The following is a 22,725-nucleotide window of genomic DNA, read 5'->3' as shown; positions in this document are numbered from 1 at the left end:
TACAAGAGGTCGCACGAAGTTAGCCCCCACAAAGCCCGAGCAACATTCCACGTTAAAGAAAATTAGAACAACATGATCAACTTTATTTCTAACCACGGAGAGTATACACTCGTACCAAGAGAACAGCGAAATGTTATTTGGGTTTAACGTAATTAGCGTAGTAATTATTTAGTTATTGGTTTTCAGTGCTATTTACAAACGAAACTTCTCTTCAGCATATCAGAAACACCACAATGGCTTCCGAGTTGTATCCCGCGCTTAAATGAGCATTTTGAGCTATCAAAATCACCGCATCAAAAATGACACGTTGGACGTTGTGGAGTTAGCATGCATAAAATAGTGGTATAACAGCGTTTTCGCAATCCCGCCCCATCGAAGTACAACCGGTAGTCGAACCCACGTACTCGCGCTCAGCAGCACAATGTCACAGTCCTTGAGCCACAGCGACGGGACGGCGCTCTTGAATAAATCTAACGTACTTTGTAGACACCATGCAAACGTCGACGGGAGAGATGAATCCAGGGACAAGGAATCTGACAACGAAGAACGGCTCCATCTGACGGAAGACTTGGAATGACCGCTGGAGAAAATTGAGAACGTTGGCACACTTTGCATTCTTACGCCATTTATTGCGCAGAGCAGTTAAACAGCTATATTTGTTTTAGCTCGTTGCTTTGAAACTCGAGCAAAGCATACCTGCCCCCCGACGCGCTGCAATTGGTCTTGAATTGACCCATGTTTAACAATTACGATGTGCTTATGAACTGAAAAGTTTCGAAATTTTGCATATCATAGTCAGTTCTTCGATTCTCTCTATGCGTTTTAACCTGCCCACGACTGAAGACGTGCAATGTGATTGTTGCGCTACAGCGTGACGTTACAGAGGCTCAAATTTGGTTCCCCAAGACAGTACCGTGATGTGGAGTCTGTTGGTTCCAAGTGAAACTCACTACGGGGGATAGGTCAAGCATCAGACGGCAGTGGGGGACGAAAACGTAACATAAATATTAAAAATGGTGCATTTGATGTTGTCGTCCTCTATATACCATATATCGTGCCGCCCACTGCAAGAACGCGCACATTTGCGGTATGAATTTGCCGTATAAAAAGAATTTGTTCGTGTTAGCAACACCTCTCGCTAATCAATATTTTGCTAAAAGCTGTTGGTTTAGCAAAGACATCTTGGGGAAGCCAAGGAGAAAGCAAGAAGCACGACGCAAACACACCAGGAATAAACTTTACCGGGTATTATACACAAGAGGGAAGCAGTATCACGTATGACGTGAGTAAGCCACCAGCTTTACTAAGTTTTGTTGTTCTTTGGTCGGGTACTGGTCGCAAAACAAATGTGGCTTGCTAACACTGGAACAGCGCGGCATAAGAGCTAACAGCGAGCCCCACGTGCATAGAAGTGCAAGTCATGCTCTTCAAGCACTGGCTGAGGATCACAAGGCAACACAAAACATTCCCGGATGAAGTCGCTCAGAAAAAAAAAGGATTAAGAGAAGGAAATTGCTAATTCACGGGCATACTTCATTTCAAGGGTACAACACACACAAAAAAAAGGAAAGCACGGGTTGTGCTGGAAACAGCGCAGCTGGCTGCTCGGCCGGATGAGAACTTGCCCGAGCGGGTGAGTTCACTCGGAATAATAACTTTTTAAAAGCCTCCCAGCGATACGTCATTGCGACTATACCATAAAATGTGCACAACTTCAAGGAAGGCTATAGCACACGAACTTCTCAAACTTCCCAATGAAGCAAGATGCTAAGACGCGACACCTCTGTAGAAGCATATGTGCTTCTACAGAAGTGGTTCCCGCAACACTCATGAGAGCAATACTGGATGCCAAATAATTTGCTCAGTCACCAAAATTACACTATTGTAGCGACCTGCGTATTCAGATGTGCGTCTAAGTTAGTCGGCCTTTCGAGTATGCAGAAGCGCATCACATGCCGCCTCAGTCGATAATTGTCACATCATTCATAACCTTAACAGCGGCACTTTGTTGAAGAGGCGAGTACGGTAGCAAGTTATTCCTCACGAGAAATGACAGAGAACTGCATCAACGTAAATCCGCTTTAAATACCTTAACCTTTCCATGCATAATGTTATCCCTCAATTGAATTGTCGTTTCTTATATGTAAAGTTTTCAAAGAACAAAACGCGGCAATTTAAGCGCTCGACGAACGTTCGTGGTGCGAAGGGGTGTGCGGGCTTTTGGAAATAGTGCGAAGAACCAGCCGCTGCAAGGCACACGAACGTAAGCCGCACCGAATACATTGAAAGCAGTGTGCTCCCATTTCAGCATTGAAATTGTAGAGCGTTGTACAGCGGCACGAAATGAGACGCTTTAAATAATGTTTTTATACATTCATTTTTTACATTTCCCGGAACTTTTAATGTTTTTCATTAGTGTGAATGTTTTACGCAACGCCACTGGCGGAGAGGCCGGTATCGCTTCAGGCGTGAAGTACAATCGAGGCACAATTATCTTTCTATGTATTGAGGCTTTGTTGCCCCAAACGCAAAGCCTTGTAGACGCCGAACACCGCTTGCCATGTGCCAGGAGCTTCTGTGAGCCGCTCGCGAAAGCGCACTGGTTTTGTGAGGCGTTCACAAAAGCACACTGGCATTGCGTCCGGTTTCTTTGGAAAAACAATTTTGAACAAATGGTGCGATGCAGGGTGCTGTGATTACCGGACAATCTTCTCAAAGAGAAACCAGCGTTCAGAGGCAAACAAACACACCTTCATTCTTCTTTGAATTATTTCTTGCGGCTCTAGAATGTGCTTCTGACATTATCAACCAGGAAACTTTTTCTTGAGGAATTCGTGCATGTGCTCGTACACGACCAACATGACGGCGCCACCGGGACCAAGCCGGAGGACCTTGGGCACGAGGCCTTTGTAGAGCGCAAAGAAACCTTCCTCCATGTACACGGTGCGCACGCTCTGCAGGCAAGTCCTGTACTTGATCGTGCCAGGCGGCCCGGGCTGCGGGCTCTGGATGCGGCTCTTGGCCACGTCGAACGGTATGTTCATCATGGAAGCGCCCGTGCCAGCCACGAACCCTGTTGCCAGTCGCATGGCGAAGGTAGCCGCCTCGCTTTCCAACTTTGGCAGCTTGTCCTTGACTGTGAAGTAAAAGCCAAAGTAGAACATGTTGAACAGTCCGTTTCGACTCATGGTCGAGGTGAGCCCGAGGTTCAGGCCCCGAAGGCCAAACCCTGCCTCACGGTATATCTGTCTGGCTACGGCGAACGTGCTTGGCTGCATCGTAACGACCCGCTTGTCGGTCTGCAGCCGCACCTTGACCACTTCGAACGGGTTCACGAACACAGCTTCGGTGAGACCTGCGAATAGTCCGGCTAAAGAGAGGGTGATGGCCGTCTGAGGGCCGCCGAACGCGAACATCTTCTTGTATTGTTCGAAGGTGAAGAACTTGACGGCTCGCTTGGGCGTTTCGGCCAGGATCGGTGGCAAGATTCCCTTGTAGATGGCCAGGTATCCCTCAGAGCGGACCATGCGCCGGAAGCAGTCGGCGATCGAGGTGTAGCGATGCTCTCCGGCAGCGGCGAGCAGCTGGTTGTGCTGCACCTGGAAGCGGGTCTTGACCACGTCCAGCGGGTGCATCAGGCAGATCTCGACGAAGCCCGCCGAACCGCCCGACGCGATCTGGATGGCGGCTTCTTGCGCCAGCTTCCGGACGCCCGAGCGCTCCGACATGGTGCTGCTGCTTGTGGTGGTAACGCTGCTGCGCCCACCTTTCTGCAAAGTGATGCGAAATCAGAGAGGAAAACATGACGTCACATCTTGGCCCATTACAGCCGAGCACATGGTAACACAGAAAGTTCACTTAATCACAGTTGTTCAAGTGTATTCTATCTCACAAGAAACTTGCAGCAGTGTCGAAGCTACGAGGTACACACAATCGATATCCTTGCGCAGCGAAACATAGTTCCAGGCAAAAATATCTGGTTATTGGCGCCAGGGGCAGTTTTACGTTTGCTTGGTACACGATATGTTACAGCGATACGAGACAGGTTAGGACCCTTGCGCATGCACGTCGTATACGGCTAATTATGCTGTCAGTTACTGCAGTTTACCCTTAACAGCCACCCTAAACATGATTACGTAACAGCATAGCAGTGTACATACAGCCAGGATCACCCCCTTCGACTCGAGGTCGCGCTTGTTACTGGCTCTCCGGCCTGACAGCAATAAGTACTAAACTCCGTCGTCGCTTAGTTTAATATCACGATGAGGGGAAAGCAGCAGGTATGTTTTGTCGTCATTATTGAGCTCAACAGCTGTTTTTGTTGACGGTGCGAGGACTACAACTGCGGAGCTGAGCTTTGAAGATAGTTTATTTCCAGTTAGCCGATTGCGCCATAGCCTTGGCAGTGGTGATGATGCGGCTATAAAAGCCTACTTGCTCACTGCATCATGAATTTACTACTCCGCTCTAGTATGGTACGTGACGACAGTGGCGAGGAGACGCCAAATAGACGCCGAGGGGAAGATGCGGTGCGCGTGAAGATCTACAAGGGCGTTCCCTCTTACTATACTGGCTAAGGAAGCTGCAAGGAACTGCTGAGAAAGCATATACATGAAGAAAAGTCCCACTGTCCTATTCATGTAACAGCAGCTTATGGCTACAACGCCAAAACATTTGCTGCGTCAATCCAACCGTGGAGTATGTGTCGACAGGATGACAATGAAGACGCTGGGCAAACGACGTGGCGCCGATGAACACGTCTTGGTATTTCGGTATTTTGGTAATTCGGTATTCTTATTGGCTAAGGAGTCCTGCAGCTTCCGCAGTGCTGCAAGGATCTACTGAGATAGAGTATAGTGAACATTATCAAAACAGTGTAACCATGAAACAGTTCTAGACAGCTCACTCGCTCTAAAGAAGTATGAGTGGGCTTGCAGTGGTTTCCTAATGATTCAAGTAGAACGGTTTCAAGCATTCCTTGAACTCCTAGGGACGTAGCGCGCTAGCGCGTTTGGGGTTCATGCTATTAGAGAACGTGTAGAAAGTTTGAAATCAAAGTTTAATCGTGCCAACACCGGAACGCACGCCTTACAGCAAATCGTGCGATTAAATCACGGGGGCCAATATTCAGCAACGGTTAAAGCACGAACGGAATCAGCAGCGCATATTTGGGCGCCAAATAAGGCTCAGCCAGTTTGTCGAAAGGCGTTCTGGCTTACAGACAAACACGCGTTACAAACAAACGTTTAGGCAAAAGCAACAATAAAACAGCTTGAGAATTGATTGTTTGCAATCGACGCTTGCTTGGTATATACAGAGGCGCCAAATGCAGGAACCGAGCGGTTGCGCTCAAGCAACACGGGTCAAAACGCTGCGCGCGTTTCAAGACCATTTCGAACGCGAAACCTGAAAGAGACGTGGCACGTTGGTTGGTTGGTTGTTCCTCAGTGAAATGGCGAACTCACTCCGGGAGATCGGCCATGAATCGGCCGGTACGAGTGTTAAGGATAATTTAAATCTCAAGGAAAATACGTCTCACCGGAGGACAAAGAATCGTCTTCGTCGAAGCCATCGTACTGTCCCCAACAAAGCGCTGACTCTCACGGTAGTATCTGGCTATTAGGTGGGGGAAGGGGGCGAGTGAAGCGGCAATGGCCGTGGCGGAAGCAATGGTGACGGTGATGATGATAATCAACTGTATACGTACACTCTCCTACGGCGAAAGCACAGGAATATGAGGCAACATGAAACCAATATTGATAACTTTATCCGTGATACACAGCGACTACAGCAATACATTTTGACACGTTCCTTAGATGTTATCTTTAATTATTATCCCTTAAAGTTATTCAGTAATTTTTAGATTCTCCTAATTTTCGCTGTTTGTTATGGCACTGGAGCATCAATGTGCACCCTTAGTTTGACGCTGCTTTTAATTTTCTTAAATATTAATGGGGAACAAGAACTACAGAAGACTAATAAACTTCGTGGTGCTTGCTTGCTTGCCTACTCCTCATTTAATTTCATTAGGAAACAGACTTACTTGACAGAAAACTAAATTTTAATAAAATTATCGTTATTATATATAGACAGTACATTTCGTGGTTTTATAATATATTCGAACACACGATAAGCGATTTCATAAATGATCTAATTAGTGATTTAGCATAGACTCAACTTTAAGAAATGATTGTAATTATATATAAACAGTAAATTTTGCGGTATTAGAACAGTTTCTATTACACGGTAAGCGATTTGGTAAATTATATAATTATTCATTTAGCATAATTAATTGGAAGATTTCTCCGCGCCCTTTGTGGGACCGCTTCTTCCTCGTTTTTCTGGAGCCGCGCTTGGACGTAAAAGAGTGTCGCGCAAGAACATGCACTGCTTGAGACGCGTGGCGTCAGCAAGAGTGCTGAAACTGTTTCAGCGCCTGTTAGGAACTTCCCAACCGGTGCCACCAGTGTTACGAACTCCAACCGGTGCCACCAGTGTTACGACTCTCCAACCGGTGCCGCCAGTGTTACGACATCCAACCGGTGCCGCCAGTGTTACGAACTTGTACCGCTGCACCACGATTACGGCTTTGTGGTCCCGTAGCGCTCGTCACCCGTTTCGTGACAGAGCGTTGGTAGCGAAGACTCCGAGCCTGGCGTCGATGAGAATAACAAAAGGGACTTTATACATTATATACAGGTTATCATACAGGACATGAACGGGTCGGCACTGGGGCCGAGTGCTCACAACAAACGCGACTGTTCTCGCACGACGACGTCCGGCGAAAACGCGTGACACATCTCACCCCAGTCGGGAGCGACACTCTCTCCCGGTGGGTTGGCGGATCCTGTTTTCGAGCGGCGTGTCGCTGCTTTTATAATCCCCGAGGACCATTGTCACTCAAACGGCCCAATACAAAGTCAGCACACGACGGTCGTCCGAGGGGTCCAACCAGCGACCGCGCTGGCCACCCGGTTCAAAGTTCGCGCGCGCGGTGACCTCCAGGCAAAGGGAGGTGCGGCGCCGGGCTGTCTGGCACACGCCGACACGTCCAAACTTGCGGCTCGCCGGGGCTTCTCCGCTTCTCCCGCAGGACCCGCTGCCTGACGGCTCAGCATCTTGACTTGTGAAGGGAGAATTAGGGCGCTCGCAGGAAGATTCTGCATCTTGCAGATTCGGAATCCGGGCTTGTGGTAATGGCACAACACGCCCTACGAGTATTTCACCCACGGGAGTTTCGATTCCTACGGCTTTGATTTCCAGCCCGCTTGGGTACCCCACTTTGGGAGCTAGCTGATGTAGCTATGTGCCTTTTGTTCTAAAACGACCAAAAGACGCGGTTTGATCAGCCGGTGATCAAGCGGCCTCCAATAGTTCATTCGGCCGCGCACATGGTCTTTCGTCCTTACGACTTTGTAAACTCATTTTCAACAAAGTAGTGCGTAATAAATAAACATTACTGAAATTTTCCGACAGCAGGAGTCGAGGAAAGGATTTCTAGCACAGAAGCCCGACATTGAAACCATTACGCCACGGACGCTTTTCCTTTCTTTATTGCCTGTTTTGTAATACTGGATCAAACAACAACTAGAAGTTGGGAAAACAAGATTTAAAATGGTACGTCGAATCTCCTCAGGGCGTTTTCTTGATGATGCGCAAGAGTTTCGTAGTAACGACATGGTGTTGAGTGGCAGTGCGCTGGTGTGTTTAGTATAGTTGCGAGAACGATCGTGAAATAATCGTCAAACGGAGAAGCGAGATTTAAACACCGAAACTACTAAGTGAGACCTGCACGAGATGACGTAGAAGAGGCGAGTAGAAGCAATGTTCACTCGTGTTACAGAGAGCCCGCAGCGCATATGGACGTGGGGTGAAATGACGAGGGAGGTGTAGGAAATTAAGGAAAGGTATGCAGCCTTCACTAGAACGTCTGATCGGGCGGCGTCGGCACGGCGTCGTTCTTCCCGTTTGTTGCGTTCTGCAGCGTGTTGCTGTAGTTCCCAGCTCTGGGCAGCGTCGTTAATTTGTTACTGGCGTAATCTGTTTACACGCTGATACTCTGCGTTCCTCCGTTTCCGCTATTCTGCAATAAGCGGCTGCGGCCGTCTTGGAGTCCATATTCAGCGTTTTCCCGGCGTTTTCTGACGTTCCGTCACACGGCGTCGCTCGGCGTCGACGCTGAAGCTGGCGCTAAAGGGGCTTTAGCTGGCGCCAAGCCGAAACGTCGTGCTCAAGGGACACCGATCTCGCCGCCGCCGTCGGAAGCGGCTCGATAAACGTAGACCAATCAGCGCGTGGCAGGGCGTGGCCGCGCTGCTGGCAACATTTGCAAGAGACCCACCAGCGCTGGCGTCGTCGCTCTTGCCGTTTCGAAATAATGAGAAGCAGGAGCTTCTTTTTTAGCAGCAAAAGCTGCTGCCTTCTTTCAATGATGTGGCGCATGGCGTCTAGAAAGAAAAAGCACCTACTTCGCTCTATGCTCAGCCAACTCAGCTTTGCACGCCGACTGCTCGTGACGTTCACGTGCATATCGCTGCCACTTTTCTGAAGCCTAGCCTTGTGTAATTGTTCTACAGTGCCCTCAATATTTCATTTAGGGTAGAACTATACATAAGGCACAAATATTGCATTGAAAAATACTTATTGAAGCTCTTTTCATTGGCATTACATAATTGCTTAGGAGGTTTCTGGTGAAACAAATCGGGTCACATTCGCGACGCTGCGCTGGCGCTGGTCCGCGTGCCACTCGTGTGGCCGGACGCTCTCGATGGCGCCGTTCATGCAACCAGACCGGGAGACGCAACGCCAAAAAACGCCGGTAAAAACGTAGAATGTGGGGTGGACTTTAGTAAATGCGACAGCGCTGCGGCGACACGAACTGCTGCGGAAGGCGGCACAACGTGAATTTATGAGGCAAACAAACTACTGCAGGTGGTGGCGCCAGATGCGCTGATGACGTTCCGATCCGAAGCCACGACTGCTCCACAGTTCCGGTATGGTGGCTAGTTCAGGTATAGAGTTCTGGTGCGTGCCTGATTGTACACGTCACGTGGTCACAGAGACGCGCTCGTGCCACTGCTCGCGCGATCGTCTTCTTCCACAGCTGGCTGGCTCTACCTTCAAAGCGATCGTCTTAAGCGAAAGAGAAACGGACGGACAGTTTTATTATTAGGTAAGAAATTCTTGCGCACTTAATAGTAAGTTTTCAACACCAAGTGTCAGTCTTACTGGGCTGACTATTTGAAGATTCTTTGAGCGCGGTCAACGATGCCACCCTCGACAGCCATGCATATGCACATCCTCGCGTTTTCTGAATTTCTACAAATCTGGTCATGCATTCTCGAAAATACGCACGTGTTCGCAGCATTTTCTGCACTTCGAAAAGTACTGACCCTCTTCGCGGCGACCCCGTGGGCGCTGCCATGTTAGATCACATGGTGATGCTTCCATTGCTTGCCTCAACTGCCTTCGTTGCCTCTGTATTTACAATGGATCAGTATGACGCCGATGCTGCTTAGCAAACCTCTATGTCGGGAGATATCGTAGACGGGGACTGGGTGGACGACACGAAGCTTTGGCCACAGCTTCAGAGCAGATGCAGAAGCGCTTTCGGAGCTGATTAAGCTATAGGTCCAAACGGCGCGAGCAGCGTACATGGTGCTTGTTTTAAAAGCGGGGCTAAGTATGTATTCCAAGCTGTCCTATCTGTTCGCTCATGAATTGAATCAGGATTAGTGCGTTTTGCTCTTCGTTCTATATTTGGCAGATACTTTGAAGCAGCGGCTTGTCACATTTCTCACTCAGTAAAGTTCTTCGGTGCGGTCATTTTCTGATTATTTTCTGCCTAATCGCTGGCGAGTGTGCTGAGTTTCGATAGACTTTTTTTTTGCTGCGCACAATACTTGAAACGTACGTATCTGTTTTGTACATTGTAATACCTTGTATAGCAAAAGATCTATTTTCGCTAGTAACTTGATTACTCTTGTGGAAAGTCACGAAACATTCAGCTTCGACCATTCGTGCGCTATCGGTGTATACTCCGCCATTGTGCCTACAGAAGGCGCATATGTTCAACTGCGTGCCCATTCACTTATTCTGCACACGTTGGTGATAGAGTGGGTGTAAGTCTCCGTGCCAGTTGAGGTAAATGTGTGTAGATACTGTGCGTGAAATTTGCTATGACAGGAAGCGGCGCTACTCCCTTTGTTATTGTTTACCGATCGGCACTCACCCTTGACGGCGTTCCGGGGTTGAAACCTTCCAGAAGGTTAGCGATACTACGCCGGTGGACCAGCGAATTTCCATAGATCATCGAGGAAAGCCGCACATATAGAAGCGCCGGTGACAAGTACGGACAGTTACAGCAGCGGTCCACTAACTTGGCCACAGAGATTCATTCCATTCCTTAATATGCCAGTCACTACTTCTGCAGCCAATCACTGCACACCTCTTCATCCTACATGATTCAATACAGCATGGTTGGAGCATAGTGTGTTAGCGAAAACTCAGTTGCATTTGCAACAGCTGATCGCGCAGGAGCAATGTAGAAGCGGTAATGGTTTCGTATTCGTGCGCTATCGCTGAGGCGACGTACGGCACGCCGCCGAAAGCGCCATCTCGTTTGTTTAGCATAAACTGCTCCGCGAAAAGGGTCAATAGATTACTCTGAAATTTACGACAATGAAGGCATATGAAGTTTAATAAAGCCACAAGAACGTCTGAATTCACAATCACGAAGATCAGACAAGTCCATGTACTTCCCATCATTCCCATTGGTGGCTGAACAATTGCAGCGCCAGAAAAAAAAGATTATGGGGTTTTACGTGCCAAAACCACTTTCTGATTATGAGGCACGCCGTAGTGGAGGGCTCCGGAAATTTCGACCACCTGGGGTTCTTTAACGTGCACCTAAATCTAAGTACACGGGTGTTTTCGCATTTCGCCTCCATCGAAATGCGGCTGCCGTGGCCAAATGCAGCGCCAGAGTTCCCTCTAGTAATTATTGTAGGAAACTATGAGTAGTACGTCTTGCAAAATGCGATCATCCTGCTCATGGTCCACGCTCCGCACGCAAAACACATACATTTGCAGTCGAGGCGTTAAAAACTGGGAGGTTTTAAAATAAAATATTCCGAAACCTCTTTGGTTACTCAGAACCTAATAGCTTTCTTTTTTCGGCAGTCCAACCTCGTGCTTCTGGCAGCTTTATAAAATAAGATGGAATAAAATAACTACGTTTGTTTGTTATTTGAAAATTTTCTATAGCTTAGTTCACGCCTTGAAAGAATGATTTGGTCCAGTGCTATTTATATCTTGTGCAAGCATTCTTGTACAGGTATACTGTAAAACGCTTTAAGAAGCACTTGACATAGAAAAAAGCAAACGCCACAAGAAATTTGCGAATGTAGGGTGTTAGCACCTCTAACCATATCATTCGTGTATATAGACTCGGGTGCCGCAGGTCTTTGTTCTGTTGGTAATTGCTGGCATATTTTTCATACGGTTGCAGATATCGAAATTCGAAGCCCTATAGCTGTTTGCTATCCACTGAATTCATGACCGAATTAAGACTTCAAGACATTGACTGGGAACAAGGACAACGTAAATTTCTTGTCCCCTTCGTTCATTTGTTTCTTTCCTCACAGCGTTTCGCTTTCAATCGTCAAAATGTCTCAATACCACTGCCCCGTAATTATATTCAAAACCTACGGCAGTAGTATAATGTAATTATTCCTTTCGCACGATTCTGACTTTCTTATCCACCGATCCCGACTGGCCGATCGCCGTGATAACGCAGGCGGAGCAGCTCGAACCACTGACGAAGTGTGAAGAGGAAATTAAAATCGTTACGTATCATCCCAGCCACATTTTCACTTTTTTGTTAAAGAACTCAATTTTGTTACTTTCGTGTACAGTGAAAAACCGGCGTCTCGCTCCTTCAGGGGTGGTTAGAAAGAGCAATCTGTCGCCTGCAATACTTTTAGCGGCGCCTCTTCATACCATTGCCAATGCCGTTGCAGTCATGGCAATGAAGAACGAACGTCCTTATCGCTACCGAGTGTTTCCAGCTGCAGGTTTGCGTTTATCGCACGGCCTAGAAGTGTCATTAGTGCGCAGTCAAGGACCGCAAGAAGTGGGCTACACACCAGGGCTTATCAGTTCGACTTGCCCAGTCTCTTCTACGAGACAGCACGCGCTTGGAATAGCCAGATTCAATGAATCGGTCGCGTGACATTCTAGCAAGCTTGAAGGTTAACACGCCTCACAAAGGTGTGACGAAAATCTTACGTACGTGCTTGCAATTACGGAGGTATCGATTGCAACAACGCTTTAATTGACTCGCCATCTGAAAAATTAATGCAGGAGACAATTTTCGCGATAATCGGAAATCACTATGGTTGCCGAAGCGCCAAGCTACGAGCGTGGCATTGCCTTGTTTCGAACCTCAAGCGTAATTATTCAATCTAAATCGTTCCTGCGCCTCTGGCATGAAGCATAATACACGGGTACCTGTCTTGCCCACAATTTTTCCTCTTAGGCATAACGATAGTCATTAAACCGTGACTTAGTTGCTCACCAAGCTGTTGGAAGCCAAAGAACGATGCGTTCTGCATAACCACGGGAGACTCAACCAGATTTCAGCAGACGGTAGGCTGGTTAGCTTAGTAAGTACGCTATTGACCGCGGAACAGGTATGGAATGCTACAGCACGTCAGTGTCCCTCTCTTGGAGATCCCGCAAGCGTGCAGAGAAAGAGTAGCTCGAAATGGAGAAGCTAAATTATGAGATCTAGCGTATCAAATCAATTCACGGGGTACTGCAGCCACCGTAGTGGGTGCTCCGAATCGATCCTGGCCACCTGGGGTTATTTAGCATGCACCCAAAGAACTGCAGACGGGCGTTTTTACATTCCTGCCTCATCTGAATGCGGTAGCTGCAGTCGGGAATCGAACCCGAAACCTCGCGCTCAGAAGCAGGACGCTACAGCCATTGAGCTACAGCGGTAGGTGAAATGAATTGCAGCTATGGTTGCGTCTGAATATGTAGGAAGCGCAACACGTGAAATATAACAGGTATTTGCCCGTTCCTGAAATTCGTACAGGCATGCGATCGATTTTTGTCGTCGCTTTATCATATTCAACAAAAGGGTAGTTAACTATCTCATCTTAACTATCGGCATGTCTCGTCCATGACGTATCAGGTGACACAAAGCAAGCATCGCTGTAGTTGGCCGCAGAGATTGCGGATGAGGTGCTTTCGCAGCGAATACACACGTGATTTGAACCTTCTCAGCAAGCAAGCACAGTGGAATGCCCCAGCTGGATTCATTCTTTGGAACCATTAAAGCGCCTTGCGTCCCAAGCCGAAATAACACGGCGGCTCGAGCGCTGCGTACGTCACAAAGTAGATGCGAGCAGGTGCCGCCGCCCGTTGTAAACAAACACGCTCCACACAAACGGTGTCCTTTCCCAGTCACAGCCCGAACAGCCGGCGCGCCTTGGCAAAAGGAAAGATCACAGTGCTAACGAAGCACTTCGGAATGCAGCAGTGAAACTTGGCGAGCAACAACATATGACAGACCCCTCGGCTGCCAGTAAACCGATTCCCCAAGGTCACGCCCTCAGTGCCAATTTGCCTCAAAATAAACGCTTCGCTGTCCGCTTTCGGGGCTAGCACGTGTACACGGTGAATCCTGTGCGGCAAGAGTCAACCGGTACACGCCCGGCGCTGCGGCAGCCCGAAGTGAACACCGATCAACGAAGAGCTCTCCCTGTTTCAGAAACTCCGCTATCGTATGTTACAAGCTGGCCGCGGCAATTATGTTTGGCCAGGCACCAGACTGGCGTCGAGTTTCGTAATGGCAGAAGGCGGACGTCCACTCACCAGCACAATGTAGAAGCCGCGCAGGAACGCTCTCCACTCGCGGCGCCCCGGAAAAACGAACGGTCTGGGGAAGGCGTGCTCCGCAGCTTTTTCCGGATGTCACGTGGGCAGACTGTGAGAGCTACGAGTTCCGTCGTCTGCTCGCGGAGGTCGTGCGGTCAACGCTACGTTGCAGTTATTTTTAAGCTTGCTAGTGACTGGGTATCTTGATATAAGCTTGATGCTACCACAAACGACGCAGTCAAGAATATATATATACCCCAGGCACTTACAATTACGGCACTAGCGCGTTGTTTTACAAACGCACGTCGGGACACTACTTTCTCTGTTAAGTCCGTCACATGGTTCTGACAGAAACGTCGTTTGGAGCGGCAGTTTATGCTTGTAATAACCGGAGGCCATGGATGAGAACAGTTAGCCGTTATCAATAAAGTAACTCCCACACTAATATAATTTTCTCCTTTCGTTTGATAAGCCACTGCAACGTGTGGCAAAATACTTACCCAACTGCATACACTGTAAGCCTTTCCTGAACCTTGTGCAGCCAAATTAGATGTTTATAGTAATAAGTGTGACTACGAGGAGTTTGTAAAAATATGCAGATCCAACGCGCGTATGTTCGAATCTATGTGAAACGGTTTCATAAATTTCTTACAACTAAATGCGATACGCGCAATTGTGTTTATTTTCCTTTTATGCGACATGAATGTGATGTAACGTATATCTTTATGCCAGCACAGGTCCCAAATTTAACTTCATGAAATATGTCGAATATCGCTCGCTACTAAGAGGTCAGCATGCTTTAAATATATCTACAAGCAGGGATTATACACTCATGTATTATTCGTGATCTATTGTTTGATAGGACAAGAGAGGGGTGCACTTAATAGCACTACTTTGTCGGTCGAGATACCCAGCCATCGTTTCCATCGCACTATGTAACAGACATTGACCTACCTTGCATGTCGTACTACACTACATTACCTCCTTCTCTTAGCTGCCCCCTTCCATTTACACACATGTAGTCTATATAAGAACTTTTACGTGCAAAGCCCCCAATTTATTTATTATTGAAATGTCTTATTTCTCAATCTTCTCGTTTGGGGGCTCTAATTTCCAATAAAGTCCCTCTTAATTTTCAAGAGTCTAGTGCGCCATCTGACGCTCAAAAAGTGCATGACCTGTGCTTAATGACAAAAATGCTCGAGAGATGGCGGAAGCAATTCGCGGAGAGTGGGATTTGTGGGATATTCTGGAAGGGGGAGGCTCAGGTGACGATTGTCTACAGCTTTTGAGAGAGAGTTGCCTAGAAAATACCGTCTGCGTTGAATGGGAAGGGATGAGGAGCGAGGAGAAAGTTCATATCAACAAGGGACTGAGGCAGGGGTCCTTCATCCCCACTGCTGTTTATGGTGTGCATGGTTAGGATGGAGAGGCGCTAGAAGGACGTAACATCGGGTTTAATCATACAAACAGGCAGGTACAGTAGTAGATCAGCAGCTTCCAGGTTAATTTATGCAGACGACATCGTGTTGCTAGCTAACAAGCTAAGTGATTTGCAACGTCTGTCTAATATCTGTGGAGAGGAAGGCGAGAATTTAGGTTTGAAATTTAGCGTTCGGAAATCCGGTGTTATGGTATTAAATCAAAACAGCGAAGAGACCGTGGTAATACAGGGCCAGGAAATAGCTCGGGTAAAAGAATATAGATGCCTTGGTATATGGATAAACGAAAGCAATTGGTATATGGAAACACAGGAAAAAGCAATAACAGTAAAGGGGAAGAGAAATGCAGCCATAATAAAACACAGTGCTATGGGGATACAATAGGTACGAGGTGATTCAGGTATATGGAAAGGTGTAATGGTTCCAGGAATTACTTTTGGAAATACGGTTGTTTGCTTTAAATCAGGGGTACAATCTGGACTCGATGGGAACCAAAGGTCAGGCCGCCGCCTCGCATTGGGCGCTCACGGGAATACTACAAATGAATCTGTGCCGGGTGATATGGGCTGGACAAGTTTTGAAGTGAGGGAAGCTCGCAGTGAAATTAATTATGAAGAATGACTGAGCAATATGGAAGCAAGTAAATGGGCTGGGAGAGTGTTGATGTATTTGCACAGGAAGATCATTGATTCACAGTGTACGGGGTGACATCGGGTCCTGGTGACGAAGATCGCCTGCACCCGGCAAGTGCGGCCTCCAGTTCTTAGATGGAGAAAGGCGCGTCCATGCGAGGATCTCGGGAGCAAGGAGGGACAATAACAATAAGTCCGCTAGGTGAATACGTGAACGCCGGACCAGTGATTCTTGAGCAATGTTGCAACTGTATAAAGCACTGTTTTTGGGCTTCCTGCGGTACAGTTTACCTGTACTAGGAAATACTTGCATTTCAAATATCAGCAAACTCCAGAGTGTGCAAGCACAAGCACTCAGAACTTGTCTCGGTCTCCACAAAACTACATCATCGATTGCGACATTGGCCATTGTCAGAGACGTTCCTTTGACAGTCTACATTGATACAGATGTCCTGAGAGCACACATCCGACACCTGACTCGGATTCCCTCCCACCATCTTGCTTGCCTGCCAGCAAAAAGGCCACATTCAACTTTTGCCAAAAGTATATTGTAAGACATCAGTCCTACCTGCTATCACAATTTACGCCTGTTACACGATTGGTGTCTGCACCGGCCGCAAGTGCAGTTGACATCAGGCATCAGAAACAAAGCTGGAGCTAGCACCTTTGCAATCTTTGAAATAAGCAACTTTGGATTCACAACGTGCACAGATTCCTCCAACATGTCTATGCAGATGGTTCGGTGAAACTCAACAGCTCTGCTCCTGCAGTCTTCATCCCCACAAAATCTGAAGAAATCAAATTAAAAACTTCATGTGTGACCACATCGACGGGTGCTGAACTCGCGGCACTCCATGCTGCACTTGATTTCGTTAAGCAGGAACTACCGCAACAATGGACTGTCTTTAGTGACTCGAAAGCCGCCCTTCAGTGCATACAAAGCCCAATGCGCCACGGACCCAATGAACAACTGGCCTCAGAAATCCGACACATATATCATCACAGCCATATGACAAGGGACACAACATAACGCTTCAATGGCTTCCAGCACATTGTAACATCAGTGGGAACGACCATGCCGACGAAGCCATCCGATCTGCGCATGAAAGTGGTCAACGAGTCTTCATTCCGCTTTCGAGAACAGACGCTGCGGCTGGGCTGCGATTGATGTCCCGTGATTGTACTTTGCCCCTGTGGGACTCGAATGTTTTCACCATGAGTCGTTTGCGTTCGTTGTCTCCGGACATACGGATGCACCTCCTGCTTGGGTTACCACGACGTGAACAGACTATGCTGTACCGTCTGTGGCTAGGCGTTGCCTTTACGGACTCATATGCGTTCCTTATAGGAATGGCCAACAGCCCCACGTGCGACACATGCAACAGCGAAGAGACGCTCACACACATTATCTGTGTCTGCGCGCGATATAGTGCCAAGAGACAAGTGATGTGCACAGTACTGGACCAGTTGGACAATCGTCCACTATCAGAACTGAAAGCTTTAGGTCAGTGCTCTGAAAGAACATCTGCGTTGAAGGCCTTATTCGCGCTGTTAAGGTTCCACATGTGGTCTACGGGGCTTAACGATAGACTTTAAGAACGCCGCCCACTACCGCTCTATAGTGTACGCGCTTTGTTAGTGCTCGTCTCGCTTTCTCTCTATCTCTTCCTTCCACTCTCTTTCTCTTTTTATCCCCATTAACTCTTCCCCCCGTGCAGGGTAGCCAACCGGAACTTCCTCTGGTTAACCTCGCTGCCTTCCTATGTATTCTCTCTCTCTACCTCTTGATTCACAGTGGAGGAAAAGAACTAGAAAGCTTACCAGCAAGTAGGCGGCATGTACTGCGAGCAACATAGCAACAAAGAACATCAAGCGGAAAATCAGAGAGGCTGAAATAATTTGATAGGTGGCTGCAATGGAAAAGAAACCTGCCATGAGTAACATTTTAAGAGGAAAAAACAAAATCAAGAAAGAAACAATTTATGATAACTCAATGGGAAGCTCACTATTTTTCGAAGTGAGATCAGGATGCCTTAGAACACGCAGCTATAAAGCGAAATATGAGAAGGAAGAAGAAGCATGTGCTTGCTGCGGTAAAGCTAGGGAAACGATGGAGCATGTTTTATTAGAATGTGAAGACGCATACCCAGCGGTCGATTTAGGCCCCACTGGCCTCCTTGAAGCCCTTGGGTTCAGCGGGAGCAGTGGTAAACATGTCCGCAATAGGCATTAGTAAGAGGCGATCGGAGGATGGGTAAAAGAAAAGTGGGGAAACGACAAAAGACGGAGACGTACAAAACCACAGTTCGCACTAGGGGATCAGAAAATTTGGGTGTGGTAGTTCATAGTGTTTTTTTCTTTTTTATTGTTTACCCTAGCTAGGACATTAGGCAGTATAATAGCAAGAGCTTGGTGGTGCAACCCACCGCCCCGTTCTAATGGGGACGCTCATAACGTCCATCCATCCACCCATCCATCCATCCAGTAGGGAAGGATGCAACAGAACTGAGTCGGAAAGAAAGGGAGGGGGAGTCGGAATGCTCATCTATCAGGGAGCTAAATAGAAAAGAGTAAATTCAAAATGTCAAGACCACCTTTGGTTATCAGGTACAATGAATGAAAAAAGAAAACTTGGCTGGGCGTAACGTATTTCTGGACCGGAAATAATTGCACAGAGACGAATCAAGAGTTAGTGGAATGCATAAGTGCTGATATTAAGGGTTTCGGGAATGATGCCGAAATTAACCTATTAGTTCACATGAATACCCACATAGAGGATCTAGATGGCTATATTGACAACAACGGGAAGTCAATGCTGGATCTTTGGGAACAACGTAACCTCGTTATCGTGAATACAGTGACGAAGTGTGAAGCACAGATCACGTAGGAAGTGGTCAACCGGCAATCGACCATTGATTACTGTCTGATGACATAAGGAATTCATGATAAGTTGAGAGAAAGGGTCATTGACGAGGAAGGGTATAGCCGCATAGGGAGTGACCATAAACACACCATTTTGAATATGGGATATGTAGTTGGGAAAGAGAGCAAGGAGTGCAAAATGGCCAGTCCAAATTTGAACGCTGAACAAATAACAAATATAGTCACTAGAGTCGCGGAAGAACTTTGCAAATGGCCAAGTAAAGAGTGGGAATATAGTGAGCTAAGTGTAATAACGACAGAAATACGGAAAGAGAAACATGTTCGTTGGAAAGGAAAAAAGAAACCGAATAGCTGGTGGAACAGGCAAATACGAGAATCGATCACCGAACGACAGAAAGCATCCCGAGAGCACAGGCAGGCAAAGAAGGCGCAGTTGCCGCAGGATGAAGCAGCCAGTAAATGGTGAATATGCCGGGAGAAAAAGCCTATGGTTCAAAGAGTGGTTTAAGCAAAGATAAAAGGTGAAAGTGAAAGTCAGAAATGCGTCATAAAAAGAAGGCCACACCTAGAATATTTTGGAACCGGATAAAATTAAACGTTAGGCATTAGGCTGGTTGAAATACGCACCGAAGTCTGGTTTTCTCCTTCGTTAGTTTTCAGGAATCTCAAACGAGAACTGCAGTTACGATTATGATAGGGTTTTGCGTGAAGGACGCGTGAACTTGGCATTTCTTATGGTTGGTTGGGTGCTCTCTGTTTGTTGTGCCTTGGGCTTGGCGTGGTTTATTTCCAGTAAGTATCACCAGGCAGGCCTTGGAACGATCGGCGAAACGAAGCAGAAGCACGAGGTCTATCGGTCTCTTCGAGGTGCTTGGATACTGAAACCCCTTCGAGACCTCCTGTGGCCGCGGGTGGGCTGTTATGATCGACCTGTCAAGAGTGAGAGACTTTCAGGCGTACGTTCCCATGACAAGATGATTTGTCTCGTCCCAGATAAGGCTGTTACGGTAAGCCTGGATCTCGACCTATCAAGTGTGGTAAGCGTTCAAGCAGGCATCCGCATGTCAACGTAATTGCCCTCTTCTCCCATCCCATACGGCGTCACGCTTTCATTCCTCGAGCTGACACAAAGGGATCGACGAAGAGACAACAAACTGAAGTGCGGGAGGCCATCAATGACAGAGCCTGACGAATGCAGAAATGCTTCCACAGGCTACCCGGGAAGACGTCGGCAACCACAAGACCGCCAGGGTATTTAGGTATTTAGCTATTTAAAGCCGTCCTGGCGTCCGTGTTAATCAGAACCGCTCGAGACTCGGGGGAGTCACAACCATGTACCAATGAAGTGAATACAATCTTTTCTACTTTTTTTTTCATCATCACGATGCCCGGCTTCGTCGACGTTTCCTGATTCTTGCGGCGAAGGTCCACCTCACCCGATCGAGATCGTATCAACTCGTATGAACGTCCCTAGGTCAGGAATTGTTTCAGTGTAGCATCGCTTTGGCATTCAAACCTTTAGAGTTTCGTGGGCGTGGTGCCCAGCACAATTTGCGACTTGATTTCAGTACCAATGTCGGAAAATAAGCCGCACCTTGCCAAGGAGTGGAGGGGCGTATAGGAAACGTGTATCGTCTTACCATCTTGTTGAGGCCTTCTTCGAAAGTTCAAGATCTCGAACTCGAGGTTCATTTTTTGGCGCGAAATGATCGTGGAGACGTTTCTTGACCTACTCGTACCCGTGTGACTGGTTGGATTCACCTTGACCGGCGTTGCTGCTGGAGGCTGTTGGGGTCGCTGGCATTACCGGCGTCAGTAAAGGCACAGACATCGTAAGCCTGTTCACCGATGTAGTGGAAGAAGAGGTGTCTTTTCTTGCGCGGCGTTGGTAATTTGAAGTGCCAACAAAATGATTTCGAAACTGTGTATCCACCATCGCCATCGGTCACCAATGGCTGCTGGGGATGTACCACGGGAATGGCGGAAAATACGGCAAGGACACAGCAAAAACGCCATTTTGTGTCCCTCGCTGCTTGAAACGTGGGCGCTGAAAAGCCTTTCGTAGCATCAAAGCTTGCTCACCGGTTAGAGGGCTTTACCAGAAGTAAAGGTGGCTCTTCTCGCGAATGCAGCGCATACTCCTCGTGCCTGGTCACCAGTCGTTGTGTTCGACGTTGTGGATAGCGGAAGACCGTGAATGCCGCCATGATATCGAAAACGTCACTCTAATCTAGTGTTGTCCTGAACCGCTGCTCACTTCTGGGTTGTCTTGGCTTGGCCCACTACACTATAAAGTCTGTTGACAGTTATAGTAAAAAAAAGGACTTGTTAACGAGTATTCCTAAATATACTTTCCACGGACAAAAGATAAAATGTACGAGAAAGCAAAGAGGCCTACGAGGGAAAATCTGTAGACTATTTGTGGACTAAGTTTTAAAACAGTTAGTTTTATGCAGTCAAGCTTAAAGAAATTACACTAGGTGCAATAAGCACGTACTGTAACTATATCCGCAGAAGCAAGAGAAACAACTCTACTAACAGTGCTTTTGGTGTCGGGATTCTCCAGCATGTGACAAGCGGCAGTGCCTTTCTAGCAGTTGGTACGTTACTGAAACCCAAAGGTTTAAATAACAGTTTTTACAGGAGACCATGCAGGTACAGTCAACCGTAAAATTTTGCAGGACGCAGGATCTGCCAAGAAACCGAATTCTCGCGAAGTATGTTCACACAGCCTCGAATTAAACGTTCGAGCATGTAGTAGCCTTCGCCACCTATGCAGTGATTCATTAAATACGAAGTGTCATGCCTTAACACTGCAGGAATTCACATTTGAAGGGGAAACCGCATTCCGTAAACTTTTGCTGTTGACAGTACACTCCAATAGCTCGTCGCTTTTACCACAATAAACAAGAAAGCATGCAAAATAATTTACCAAATTGTCAAGTTCGGTCTTCACATAAACTCGGGCTGTTAATCTGAGGTATCAACAAAAGAAAGTTGTATATTAATTGCTGCAATCCTTTGCGTGCTGATGTACCCTGTGTAGCATTCATCAGCGCGGAGTACTAACTGACCGAAAATAATGGCTACAAAAGGCGTGCAGGAATTATTTCGGTAATTTTTAGGCATCTGCAGAAAAAAGAAAACGGGCCCAATTGTTTTGCATTTTTATGCTTCTGAAAGCAATGTTACGTATAGCGCGAACAAATCAAACACAGACAAAGAAGAGAAACGAACACGATCGCTGACTCACGACTAAAAATTTATTGCTTACAAACAATCACATAAATAGAAAAAAAATCACGCCTGCGTACACCCACGCACCATTCATTCCTTCAACGAAAAGCGAAACAAGGCAGCAGAGTGGTAACAAAAGATAGTGGGATATTCTAACGATTATATACATATTAAAAAACATTTTTCCTGGCTGACACACCTGTCACCACATTTATTGATTAGGTAGGCCCTTTTCGTGTTTATTTGTCCAGATTATGCGTGTGCGTTCAAAAATGGGCTTGCAACTGCAAGCTGCGTAATGGGTTGCCAAATGCGATAGACTGGCGTTTGAGGAATGTTCTTGCAACCTTTTGTTTATACACCTGCCCGTTTGGCAGATGTAACAAGATCAGCATGACAGGGGCATCTCGTACACGACATTGTTGCGGCACGCCACAAATTTTTGCCTATATACTTTACCTTGCACAAATTGTGCGCTACAGAATCTGACATCTGTGCGCGCGGTTGCACAGCCTGGCACATAGTGCATAATTTCTTTCGACAAGAAAAAACTGTAACCCCATATCGGTTCGCGGCATTTTGAGGCCATGTGCCAGCCAATGCACATAAGGAATAACTGTTGGCGTTTTGCGATCACCAATATA

The 22,725-nt window shown here is 47.2% G+C and overlaps 1 protein-coding gene across 2 annotated transcripts; it reads right to left on the bottom strand.

The window, feature by feature from the left end:
• Positions 1-2,344: 2,344 nt before the first annotated feature.
• LOC139057375 (mitochondrial 2-oxodicarboxylate carrier) lies at positions 2,345-14,029 on the bottom strand. 2 transcript variants are annotated; one of them, XM_070535446.1, is made up of 2 exons: positions 13,885-14,029; positions 2,345-3,770 (listed from the first exon to the last, which is right to left on the bottom strand). In XM_070535446.1, exon 2 carries the CDS (start codon positions 3,726-3,728, stop codon positions 2,805-2,807), a length of 924 nt encoding a protein of 307 aa, XP_070391547.1. In that variant the 5' UTR covers positions 3,729-3,770; positions 13,885-14,029; the 3' UTR covers positions 2,345-2,804. The 2 variants fall into 2 exon arrangements, with proteins under 2 accessions (XP_070391547.1, XP_070391546.1); XM_070535445.1 differs by lacking the exon at positions 13,885-14,029 and adding an exon at positions 5,540-5,663.
• Positions 14,030-22,725: the final 8,696 nt, after the last annotated feature.

Source organism: Dermacentor albipictus, chromosome 3, assembly GCF_038994185.2.
Source record: "Dermacentor albipictus isolate Rhodes 1998 colony chromosome 3, USDA_Dalb.pri_finalv2, whole genome shotgun sequence".
NCBI classification, from domain to species: domain Eukaryota; kingdom Metazoa; phylum Arthropoda; class Arachnida; order Ixodida; family Ixodidae; genus Dermacentor; species Dermacentor albipictus.
Note: the sequence above shows the minus strand (reverse complement) of the source record. Positions and strands in the feature narration are given on the sequence as shown.